The 13,065-nt window shown below is 47.7% G+C and overlaps 1 protein-coding gene across 2 annotated transcripts in view; it reads right to left on the bottom strand.

Moving 5' to 3' along the window:
• Positions 1 to 1,155: 1,155 nt before the first annotated feature.
• Positions 1,156 to 13,065, bottom strand: part of dbpa (D site albumin promoter binding protein a) — a 56,949-nt gene continuing 45,039 nt past the window's right edge. The window contains exon 5 of one of the 2 annotated variants that reach the window (XM_056298187.1): positions 1,156 to 1,707. In XM_056298187.1, coding sequence (XP_056154162.1) covers positions 1,600 to 1,707 — 108 coding nt within the window. In that variant the 3' untranslated portion in view covers positions 1,156 to 1,599. Of the gene's footprint in view, positions 1,708 to 9,227; positions 10,184 to 13,065 lie in introns of those variants that run through there. The other variant, XM_056298186.1, reaches the window with a different exon arrangement.

Raw genomic sequence — 13,065 nt, 5'->3', positions numbered from 1 at the left:
CTTTATTTGTACTGCACAGTTCAGCATCAAGGCTATTCAAAGTGCTTTACATAAAACATAAAAGGCATTAAGAAAAGCAACACAAGGCATAAGACATTTAAAAACAAATAAAAACAGTAAAAGTTACAGTGCAGTGTAAGATGATAATCAAAAACTTCACATTTTATTTAATTGTAGGCAGCAGCAAACACGAAAGTCTCCGTTCTTCAAGTAAAAGAACTGGGAGTTGCAGCAGACCTGCAGTTTCCTGGACGTTTGTTACAGATACATGGTGCATACAAATAATTTGCATAATTATGGTAACATATTTTGTTGTTTTCCATATTCTGAACTAGTGGGAGCATATAGATGTTAAACAGAAGCGACCCCAGATTGGAGCCTTGGGGAACTCCACGGGTCATTTTTGTATGCTCAGATTTGTAATTGCCCTATGGACACGAAGTAGTCCTTGTCCTTTAAGTGGGATTCAAACCAGTTTAGTGCTGCGCCAGAAAGTCCCACCCAGTTTTCCAATCAGTCTAGTAATATGTTGTAGTCCAGTGTTTCTCAACCCAGTCCTCAAGCACCTCCTATCCTGCAGATTTTCTTTGCAACCCTGAATGGGTACCTGTTTGTAGTAGTTCAGCAGTGAATGTCAGAGTTTGCACACCTTGCATAATTACGTGCTGTGAGATGATTGGTTGAGTAAGTAAAAGCAGAGCTACCTATGCAGGGTTACAATGAAAATCTGCAGGATAGGGGGTCCTTGAGGACTGGGTTGAGAAACACTGTTGTAATCGACTGTGTCAAATGTAGTACTGAGATCTAATAATACCAGGACTGACATTCTGCCACTGTGGTTAAGCAGATGTCCTTAAAGACCTTAACAAGAGCAGCCTCAATGCTGTGGTGTGGTCGAAATCCTGACTGGAAGACATCAAAATTGTTGTTTAGTGCCAAAATTTTGTTCAGCTGCTGGAAAACAGTTTTTTTTAAAAATGATTTTACTTTTCAATTATTTTACTTAAAAATATGAGGTTTGATGTGGACCTATAATTGTTCATTAGTGAAGTGTCTAGCATGCAACACTTACCAGGACCGTGAAAAATAACGTGGACACGTCATACTCTTCAATCCTGATAAGTAAATTCAAGCAGTAAATTCTTTGAATGACAAGTTGTGTTTATTGTTTCATGTATCGTATTCAACATTATTTGACAGATTTAGTACTTTTACACATCCTGAAGTTTGCCATGGCAGAGTTTTTTAGTATGAAAGCAAGTCAGGTTTAACTATCAGGGGTCATCTCTTCAACAACTAGCGTTTCTTTTGTTTCGCCGCAAGGGCACTGTCACACATGCGCGAAATTAACACTGGCGAATGTTTGCCTCCCATTCACTTCTGGCCCACTGTGCCAATATTGGCACAGTGAGCCAGTGGTTAGTGCTGTCACCTCACAGCAAGAAGGTCCTGGGTTCGAACCCCGGGGTTGTCCAACCTTGGGGGGGGGATCGTCATCCCAGATGGTCCTCTGTGTGGAGTTTGCATGTTCTCCCTGTGTCTGTGGTGGGTTTTCTCCGGGTGCTCCAGTTTCCCCCACCATCAAAAAGACGTGTAATGTTACTCCTGTCTGTGCCCCTGACCGAGGCAGGGCAAGACGAACTGGAGTTGGTCCCCGGGTGCTGCACGGCGGCTGCCCACTGCTCCTAGCGACACAGCTAGCGTGGGCTAAATGCAGAGAAGAATTTCCCCACGGGGATCAATAAAGTATATGAAAACAAAATAAAAAAAACAACATTCTGTCAACACTGTTAACTGCTCATGCATCATTGGTTGTTAGGCCCAGTGTTCTAAAAATGAAATGTGATCATTTTCTTGAGATAAAGAACACATGTTTGCAATTACATATTAACAAGGATATTGTCAAACATCCATCCATCCATTATCCGAATTGTCAAACATCCATTATCCGAACCGCTTATCCTGCTTTCAGGGTCGCGGGAATGCTGGGGCCTATCCCAGCAGTCATTGGGCCATTCCCAGCAGTCATCCGGCCCACATACCGCGCTGAATGATGGCACTTGGGTGGTCCGCTCCAGTTTGCCAGATCTGGGCCAGAACCAAGCCATAGCAATGCCGCATGTGCCACATATTTGCCAAAGGTGGCCATATTTGTTTTGTGATAGTTGGGCCATATTCACCATTTACCACACGGGCCACTTCAGGGTCACATCCAGATTACATGTTGCCATGAGCACCGCATCTTTGCCAAAAAAGGCCTGTTTGATTTGGCATAGTTGGGCCATATTTGCTATTATACATGTGGGCCACTTCAGGCTCACATCCATTTTGTCAGGGCCAGCCATCAGTGCCGCATCATTGCCTTAAGTGGCCCACATCCGGATGCTATCTGGGAACCACTGGATTCTCTTCTCCGTGGGCTCCTAATGCTAATGAGCACAGCCAAGCCAACCACACCAGTGTTACCACAAAATCAGCCAACGGTGAAAAGTGTGACCTGCATGTGAACGCCTTCTGCAGGTTCAGGATCATGTTCAGGAACAGCAACTTTAACAAACAGGTCCTCTAAAGGCCCAATTTGTGATTTATGTAAAATGGAGGTACATTGAGTTAGGATTGAATTGAAACTATGGGTGTGTTTGACTCCAATCTTTACAACCATTGGTGATGTGAGCAAATCTTTTACAGCATCAGGCAAGATTAGAAACTCGGATTTAGTTGTTGTTCAGTGTTAGTCCTGATATTAAGAGACCTGTCAATCAATCTGGGAGAGACGGCAGCTTCCTGCGCTGTGGTTTATATATTGGCAGTGGGGCGACCCTTAACTTCAAGATGAATAAATGCAGCTGATATGGTTTGACTATGCTAATGAGCTAGCTGCTATGATAACTTCTCTGGTCATCTGGGAGGTAATTAGCGAGCTGTTTTTTCATCCTCGTGTTTTTCACCATTATATTTCATGCAAACCGCTTTGAAGAAAGCTATTTGGGCCCTCGCACGGGGACTTACTGTCTTGCACATAATACAGTAATGTACGTTGTGTTACTGTCAGAACCATAATCAAGTTAATGAATGCCCCCCCCCTCCCCTGGGTTGTACTGCTGCGTGGAAGTGATGAAGCCTGGGAAAAAGGACCAGTCTCAACGCGCACGCTAATGACTGCCAGCTCACAATCAAAGACATTAGCATCCGTAGTCAGTCATGCACGGTCCCACAGGCGAGTGGTGTCGACCATTATTCAGGTGCAAAAGCTATGAAGGATCTTCTGCTGCTTTTCATGTTACCTTCAGTCATGGCAGTAGTTTATTTAGCTAACAGATCACAGTCCAGGGGCGATTCTAGGATCAGAGCTTTAGGGGTGCTGAGCACCCAGAGTGCTGGCCGGCCAGGCAAGATAAATTTGGGGGGGGGGTGGATCAAACCATTTTCGAAGCATGGGGGGTGCTGTATTTTTGTTGTTAAAATATTACGTTTAAACCATATACCGGATATGGTTTTGACATTTCTTCAGCTTATTAAACATGGACATACAGTAAAAAATAAAAAATCCCTTCCAATTTTAGGGGTGCTGGGGTTCAATTTAGGGGTGCTGCAGCACCCCCAAAAATGGGCTAGAAACGCCTATGGATCACACAATGGGTTATGCCAACCCCCCCCTCTCCATTCTACACACACACACACACACACACATCTCGTATCCATGGGCGAGCTAAACTTTCCTATTCAACAAACATACATGTCTTTATACCGTGGGGGGGGGGGCTAGAGCATTAGATGGAAACCCATTAAAGGGTCAGTCTGTCTTTTTCACAACCTTAATCTTATCCTTTCACCTCTCCCCATCGCACATATTGATTATGGTGTCACTTCACTCACCGCCTTCCTTTTGTAGATTTTGGGCACGGGACTCGGCTTTACAATGGTGTCTTATGGGACGACAGAACACAAGTATCTTGTTTCAACAAATCCAATATCTAAAATTGATTACCAGAAATGTCCGGTTTGATCAATGGTGGACGATATCGCTTGTCTACTTCCCGGTTCACCCTGCAGGAGGTAGCAGCCTTACTCACCGTGGGTAGTAGTGGCCATCCATGAACTAGCCGGCCAGCGCCACGGACAGGTCACAGATGATGGACAGTCATCATGGACACAGTCTGACTGACACACTAGGCGGGTTTGCTGTTTAAAGGACACGTTAAGCCTCCCACAGACGTTCACATTTTAGCAACCCTATGAGAATAGTGCGAGCCGCGGATCTAATAAACTTGGGTGCGACATCAAGAGTGTGACCAGTTACTCTCTTGCCCGGTGCGGGATTCGATACGAAGTCTCCTGCACCACAAGGCGACGTCACTAACCGCTCGGCTGAAGGGTCAGACCCGTTAACTAGGGGGCTAACGTGTCTTATTAGTAGTTTATAGTCGTCACCCTCTCCCGGAAGCGCGCCCTGGCGCTTTGTTATTCCCGCGCTCCGAAGAGACTTCCGAGGATCTGCACACTTCCGGATCCCGCCGCTGCCACCAATGTAACCGGTTATTTTCTTGCCCGGTGCGGGATTCGATACGAAGTCTCCTGCACCACAAGGCGACATCGCTGACCGCTCGGCTCAAGGCTCAGACCCGCTAGCTAGGGGCCAACGTGTCTTATTAGTAGTTTACAAGTGTGACGTGCGTAGACAGCGGGACGATAACGCGCACTGAATCGCAGGCTACGACGCGAATCCGTAAAAACGTCATCAGCGTGCGTGCCGCATCGGCGTACGTAATCAGTCTGCGCCGCTGGTAGAGCTACGTGGCGCCAAGCTGGAAACGAGTCCTGTCAACAGTCGCCGCAGCTCGTTTTGTTGAACCCGAGGCATTTGGGTCACAGACGCTGACAGTGTGTTGGTTTGTGTTGAGCGCCAGCAAAGACTCTACGTCGCGTTGATCAGCGCGTCATTTCCTGCTGCATTTCTATTGGTTGGTTAGTAGACGTAGGTCGCCGGAGCGGTCACGTTGGAGTTGAATAGCGTTGAACCAATGAAAACCCGAGGCAACCCCGCCCCCAGGGGCAAACGTAACCAATGAAAACACACATTGTGGGAGGGGTTGCCCCAAGGCAATCCCGCCCCCATGGGCAAACGTAACCAATGAAAACACACACTGTGGGAGGAGTTGCCCCGAGGCAACCCCGCCCCCAGGGGCAAACGTTCTGCAGTGAGAAGTACTTGTCACGTTGTGAGAGGGTGGTCCTAAATGTCTGACGCTGTCCGACTTCCGTCCCAGGCTGTCTTCGGTCGCAAGACCGTCGTAACGGCCGTCTTTAAACCTGTCTCACAGCGCGACGTGGGACCGCCGTTGTGGAGCCACGGCCGGAGACACCGCCACGTTTAATCGTCTGTCGTCTGAGACGGCCCACATTCGCACGGTGTGAACCGGCCTGTACGCGTGTCCCATAAGACACCGTTGTAAAGCCGAGTCCAGCTCTGCCCCCTGCCCAGAAGCTGCAAAATGAAGCTGGTAAGTGAAATGGTGTAACTGATATGCACGATGGGGGAAACTACTGTAAACTACTAATAAGACACGTTAGCCCCCTAGCTAGCTAACGGGTCTGACCCTTTAGCCGAGCGGTTAGTGACGTCGCCTTGTGGTGCAGTACACCCCGTATCGAATCCCGCACCGGGCAAGAAAATAACCGGTTACATTGGTGGCAGCGGTGGGACCCGGAAGTGCGCAGATCCTCAGAAGTCTCTTCGGAGCGCGGAAATAACGAGGGCGCGCTTCCGGGGAGAGGATGACGACTGTAAACTACGAATAAGACACGTTAGCCCCTAGCTAACGGGTCTAACCCTTTAGCCGAGCGGTTAGCGACGTCGCCTTGTGGTGCAGTACACCCCGTATCGAATCCCGCACCGGGCAACAAAATAACCGGTTACGGCGGTGGCATCCGGAAGTGCGCAGATCCTCATAAGTCTCTTCGGAGCGCGGGAAGAACAAAGTGCGAGGGCGCGCTTCCGGGGAGGACGACGACTGTAAACTACTAATAAGAGACGTTAGCCCCCTAGCTAACGGGTCTGTCCCTTTAGCCGAGCGGTTAGTGGCGTCGCCTTGTGGTGCAGTACACTCGTATCGAATCCCGCACCGGGCAAGAAAATAACCGGCTACAGTATTAAAATAGGACCCGGGTTGTAAACAAAAAATAACCGGAAGTGACGTGTAACAGTGCATAGACCGTGCATTTCAGCATGTTGGAGGTGAGTTTACATAGCAAGGCGCTAGAAAAGCTCCCATCAGTGAGCAAGGATGAGCCTTTATTGGTGTTTTTTATTTTTCATCTTTCATAGCGGGACAGGAGAGAAAGCCGGACCACATATCCCATCATCCCTGTGGATAGCAGACAATACTGGTGAGGGCTCGGGGCGTGTCGCGCTCACGGGACTTGTAGTTCATAACAGTCAGCCACAACAAAAGGGGAGGGTAGCAAGTTTTTTTTGGGGGGGGGGGGAGAGGGGTAAATATCCGGGCTGTGTACATCATGGTTATCGTCGTTATTGTAAAATCCTGGTCAACAATATACCCGCAATGCCGTTTGGCGGCGCACAGTAGCAAACCATCACCGTCACCACATCTGGATGGCGCCACACAAAAAAACAGCTGTGGCACGCCGAACACAGTCACATAGAAAAATAGCACTGTCAAAAAGATTCAGAAAATGTCTGGGAAGGACCCTTCAAACCGTATCGGTATCCAAAAACCAACGAACAAGAAAAACAACACACACACACACACACACACACACATGGCTTTTCCTTAATCCAGAAACACGCGGGGGGGGGGGGTACGAAGCGCGCGCTCCGGGAGCTTCTTCCTGGGATTCCAATAGTTGGAAAGTTCGTGTCTGTATGTCCGGTTCAGCTGTTATAAAAAGCAGAGAAGAAGAAGAAAAAATATGTTCCAAGGACAGCAGCCCCCACAATGCACCTGGAGCTGGGTACAGTCTCTGCGGACGGTGCAGCGGTTCAAAGGCTCATGGGAAATCGAGTCAAAGGTGTAGTTGGAATCAGAAAGAGAGCTGTATTCAATAATCAAAAGGAAATATAGCAGAATATCAATAATCACAACAACCACAACAATAATAATACTATTAACCGTAACTGTATAGCAGATAACAAGAACTTTGGAAGAAAAACAAAAAAAAAAAACCAAGACATTTATAGTTGTCTAACTGGACAGCGGTTTTGCACCGTACTGTGAGGAGACGGCTGGTGGTCCCAGTGGTGAATAAGTCACAATGAAGGAGACAACAAGTGGACTCTGAATCAAAGTGCCCACGCCGGCCTGTCCTGTAATGTCCTCCAAACGGAAAGAACAACAGAAAAAGAAAAAAACCAATAGAGCCACAACTTCAGTGATCGCTTTATAGATTTTTTTTTTTTGGATTATATTTAATTTCATTTCTCAGACATGACGGCTGAGAAAAATTTGACAAATGATTCCAATCAATTTATATATATATATATATATATATATATATATATATATATATATATATATATGTATATATATATGTATAGTTATAGTTATAACATTGGTATAGTACAGCTAATTTCACATAATTCAAGCATATATCATGTACACATATTTCTCTAGTGAGATAAGAGTTTAATATTTAATAAGTACAGTTTTATGGTACAGTAGCGTTAGGGTGCATCTGTCGTTTCTCATTGGGTTAAGGTTCAAGGAGAGGTATAGACACGTGTTGTGTGTTTAAATCTATATACGATTCCTCAATACGATACGCATCCAAAGAAAGAAAAGAAAAAACAACTTATTCAACTAAAAATAACATCTGAAGACAAATAAAGGGTATAGGCAGTTAAATACTGTGTTTGAGATGGCTTGTGTGTGTGTGTGTGTGTGTGTGCATGTGTGCGCATCTCTGTGGGGTTGCGCACACAATACAGGTGAATGTCTGTACATGAGCGTGTGTGTGTTTGCATGTGCAGTGTGTGTGTGTGTCATTTGGAGGATCACATCAGATCAGCACCATTTAAGTCCATAACAACAACAGCAACAACAACAATAGGAGTCAAACTGTGTGTGTCTGTGTGTGTGTGTGCGTGTGTGTGTGTGCGTGCATGCTCAGTCACTGTTAATTTAGCTTGGAGTAAACCAACCCTTAAGCTGGTTTCAATTCACTTTTGCAGACCCTCCCTCCTAGAAGACGGGCTGGAGCGACGGAGAGAACTGGAGTGCTGTGTGGCGACACTTCCATGTTGTCAGTTGTGCGGTAAGTGGCGTGCATGCGTCGTCTGTGTGTACACGTGTGAGAGCAGCACTAATGTTTTGTTTTTTTTAATTTGCTCACCTATGAATACCAACCTATTGTGAAATGTTCTGCATATTCCATTTCTGAAACTTTGTAACCGTCGGTCCAGACCCAGCTCAGTTACTCCACAGTGTCTTTCACGCCCTCCTCCTCCCTCCTCCCTCCCTCCTCCCTCCCTCTCGCCCGTTTCCGTTTCCCGCCTTCCTTCGCCACAAAAAAACCAAACGTTCCAAACGTTTAAAATCAGGTGCAGAATCAAAGAAGAAGAGAAAATGAAGTGCTCGATGAGCCCCCCGCCGAAAAGGGAAAGTAAAGGCCGAACAGAAACCAACAGAAAGAAGTCTGAAAACGAAACCGGTCGTGTTTCGTCGCTTTCCATCCCGACAGCAGTCGATGCTAAAACACCAAGTCACCGTTCCTCATCTCGCACCATGTGAAATACCTGGATTCAACCGTGATACATTCTCTGTTACGCCCCCCCCCCCCAAAACCCCCCCCCCCTTACCCCGGCCTTAACCGTCCACTAACTAGCTCTACCAAATTGAAAATAGATGATTTTTCTCTCTTTCATTTTTTTTTTTGTTTTTGTTTCGTGAGACAGCTGGGAGGAGTTGAGTGTTGCGTAACTCCGCCGCCGCCGCCACCGTAGACCGCCGGGCGACCAACCGGCCTCCTGCCATCGCCTCCCTCCCACCCGCCCATATAGAAAATATACAAAAAGATTATCTCCAAAATCCACGCTCCTCCAGACGGCCTCTGCAAATAGAAAAATATACAGATTTCCTTTGTCAAAATCTCTGCACTCCTGGACGAAAGTCAAGCGCCTCTGCTTCTTTCTCTCTCTCTCTTTCTCATCCTACATCCCTCATCTATCCTCATCCAGCCCCACCCCCCCACCCAACCCCCCCCCACTCACTTCTCGCTGAGTTTTGCTTGTCTGCACAGTTCAGAAAAATATAGGTGTGTGTGTTTTTGTTTTTTATTCTTTTGACTATTTTTTTCTTCTTCTTCCTAAGTAGAAAAAAAAATATGACACCGCTGTCCTGTTTCCTGGCTTGTCTCCTGGTCTGAAGCGTCAAAAGAGTGCTTTCACCGGCATGAAAACTGTGAATTCGACATCCTGTTTGAACGGGACCGGGGGAGGGGAACGCAGGGGGCTGGGTAGGGCGGCGGCGACGCACTACCTGCGAAAACGCTGTGCAACGCCAGGCGTAAGCGCAGCACCAAAATGGCTGACGTGAGCTGCCATGGGGGCCCGTGTGGTAGGGGGGTGACAGGGGGGGGGGGAACACGGTACTTTATGTTCTGCGGGTTTTGGTGAAGCAATCGGGAATCAAAACGGGGGAGGCGGGGCAAAATGGCGTCGCGGCGCCTCTCCCGCCATTCACTGTTCCACCCCCAAGGCACGCACGTCCACGCCACACGAACCGGACAGAAGAAGAAGAAGGCGCTTACGCCGGGCGTGGCACAAGGCTTACCACAGGTCTACGTCTGCCGCCACCGTTGCCGCCCTCCGGCTGCGTCAACTAAAGTGCTGCTGTCGTTGGGGTTGACCTTTACCCTTTGACCATCTCCTTATCCCCTCCCCTCTCCCTCCCTCCACTTTAAATCCTTCTCCTCCTCCTCCTCCTCGCCACCGCCGTTGTCATCGTCCACCTCACAAGTCCCCGTGCCGGCTTTCATACTTGTTGAGGATGTTCCGGCAACGGCCCAGCTCTTTTCTCATGTCGGCCACCTCCTGGCGCAGGGCGGCATTCTCCCGCTCCAGGAAGGCAGCGCGCACTGAGATCTGGTTCTCCTTGAGCCGCCGGGCGTCCCGTGAGCGCTTGGCCGCCTCGTTGTTCTTGTAGCGGCGGCTCCAGTACTTGTCGTCCTGCGGGGCGGGTGCCGTGGTATGGTGATGGTTATGGTGATGAGGATGGTGGAGTTCATGGCGATGATGGTGGCGTTGAAGGTTGTCGTCGGGGCCAGAGCCAGGCATGGCGTGTTGGGTGTGTGTGGGAAGGAAGGAGGGAGGGAGGAGGAGAGTGGCGGATGGAGAGGGAGAAGGACGAGAAGGGTCAGTTTTGTGACAGAAAACAACATAAGACTGACGTTGTCATGAAGACTTCCTGTACGGAGACACAAACAGTACTGGAGTAAACAAAGTTTTTGGAAGTACTTCTCATCATTTGTATTGACATCGATGTTGGATAGAACAAAGTTTTTGGAAGTACTTCTCATCATTTGTACTGACATCGATGTTGGATAGAAGTTAAACCCTGTTGTTGGACCGACTTACCTTTAAACCCGTATCAACACGTACACTCCTGTTCATCCTCTTGATTTTACCTCTGCTAGGATCTACTATCCGTCCAATTTACCAAAGGGACAAATTCCCGGTTCAGACTTTTCTCACACCTGCATTCAAAATGATGGAACGGACTCCCATCTTCCCTCAAAGTGACTGACTACCTCAAAACCCCCATCCTTAAATGGTCTCTGGTGGCACTTTGCAGCCAAAATGAAACGTCTAAGTGCTAGTAGCTTAGCAGGTAGAGCAGCTCATCTGGTAACTGGAGGGTTGCCGGTTCGATCCTCAACTCCGCCTTGCAAGGTGTCCCTGAGCTAAACACCCCCGACCCGATGAGTTGGTTGTTACCGTCGGTGTGTGAGTGTGTTCGTGCAGGGGGGAATGTGAGGCATTCATTAATCGTAAAGTGCTTTGAGTGGCTGTTGCAGCTGGGAAAGCGCTCTTCAAAAGAAATCCATGTATTGTTCACTATTGCTATTGTGCCCTCACATACTTCGACACCATCATTATCGGTGTCTCCTGCCTGCACTTTATATTTTATGTTCTTATGATGATGATATACCGTTATACTGATATGAGTCAATGTAAATCTACTTTGTACTTTGATTCTCCTGTTCCCCACCTGTTGATGGACTACGACTCGCAAATCGGCAATTGGTCGTGCCGATTTGCCCTGTACGACGTCAGGAAAATTAGACCCTACCTGTCTGAGCATGCAGCACAACTCCTGGTGCCTGATCTTGTTATATCACGCACTGACTACTGCAACTCCTGACTGGCAGCTCTCCCTGCATGCGCTTTCAAACCTCTGCAAATGATCCAGAACGCGGCGGCACGCCTGGTCTGCAACCAACCCAAAACAGCACATGTCACTCCGCCGTTCATATCCCTCCACCGGCTCCCAGTTGCTGCCCGCATCACATTCAAAACCTTGATGCTCGCTTACAAAACTGCAACTAAAACGGCTCCCGCCTGTCTGAACTCCCTCATTCAGGTCTACACTCAGTCCCGCTCGCTACGCTCTGCCAATGAAAGGGACCTGGCACTTCCGCCGCAGCGGGGCTCTGAGTCACTAGCTAGCCAGACTCTTCTCTTCTGTAGTTCCCCGGTGGTGGAACGAGTTACCAAACTCCATTGGATCCGCTGAGCCCCTCTCCATCTTTAAGAAGAAGCTAAACACCCAGCTCTTTCTCCAACACCTCCACACCTGATGGTATTAATAAAATAATAATAATAATAATAATTCGCTCCTTTGTGCACTGCTTGTTGACACCTATGTCCAATTGGACTTGAACCTGTTTTTTTTTTTTGGCACTTACTTGCTTTGGCGCCTCCTGACTAGATCCTTGCTTGTGTTGCATTAACTCTCAGATGGACGTCGCTTTGGATAATGCTAAATGACATTGTAAGACACGCTAAATGTACTCTGCATGACGTGTACCCTTGGCTGTGTTATGATTACTAGCTGGCAAATGTGCTACTACTGATATTTCCTATAGTACTGCAATGATATTACTACTAAGTAGCAAATGTAATACTAGTACTACGTCATATAGTGCTACTGACTGTGACGCTAGTTGGTCAAATTTAAATTATCTGCTAATTTCTGACTCTTTAAAATCACGTTGGATAAAAGCGTCTGCTAAAACGAGAAAAAGTAAATGTTAAATTACAGTAGATGTAACATGTTCGCTGTCGTAAGACTGCAAATTTAGAGCCCTGATAACAGATTTTGTAATCTGGCAGTAGAAAGAAACTGGTACCAGTACAATGCGGTTAGAGATACCCTGTGAATACCCAAGTGGCCTCTGTGTATTTATACCAGATACATAATTCCTCTCCCACAGTGTTTTTGATCCGAAAGGGGATGTGCTGAACTTGCTAAAAGGCTTCGGCATCTTTTAAAGGCAGTGTTAAGAATGAAAAGTGAAAGTCTCCCTGCTGAGTCCATCGTCAGGGAAAATGCTGGATGACACAACACAGGTTGGTCTGACTGCAGCGAATCTCTGCCGCCTACCTGACAGAAATGTACCACCGAAACACCTGCAGGCTCTCTTAGCTGCCAACGCTAACCCGTTCAGTCAGAGCAACGCTTTCAAACAGCAACAGCACACCTCAGCAAATGTAGTGAGGTCCTTCCCAGTTACCGACGGACATACAGTGAAGCCATCCTGGTAAATAAACCACTCCAAAATGTTGTCCCAGTGGTTAAATCTCACACCGTAACATCCGTTTTTAGATTAAAAAAAATGTGAAACTAGGGCGTCTGGGTAGCGTAGCGGTCTATTCTGTTGCCTACCAACACGGGGATCGCCGGTTCGAATCCCCATGTTGCTTCCGGCTTGGTCGGGCGTCCCTACAGACACGATTGGCTGTGTCTGCAGGTGGGAAGCCGGATGGGTATGTGTCCTGGTCGCTGCACTAGCACCTCCTCTGGTCAATCGGGGCGCATGTTGCGGGGG

This window comes from Lampris incognitus, chromosome 18, assembly GCF_029633865.1.
Source record: "Lampris incognitus isolate fLamInc1 chromosome 18, fLamInc1.hap2, whole genome shotgun sequence".
Classification (NCBI taxonomy): Eukaryota; Metazoa; Chordata; class Actinopteri; order Lampriformes; family Lampridae; genus Lampris; species Lampris incognitus.
The sequence above is the reverse complement of the archived record's forward strand: the minus strand, read 5'-3'. Positions and strand labels throughout refer to the sequence as shown.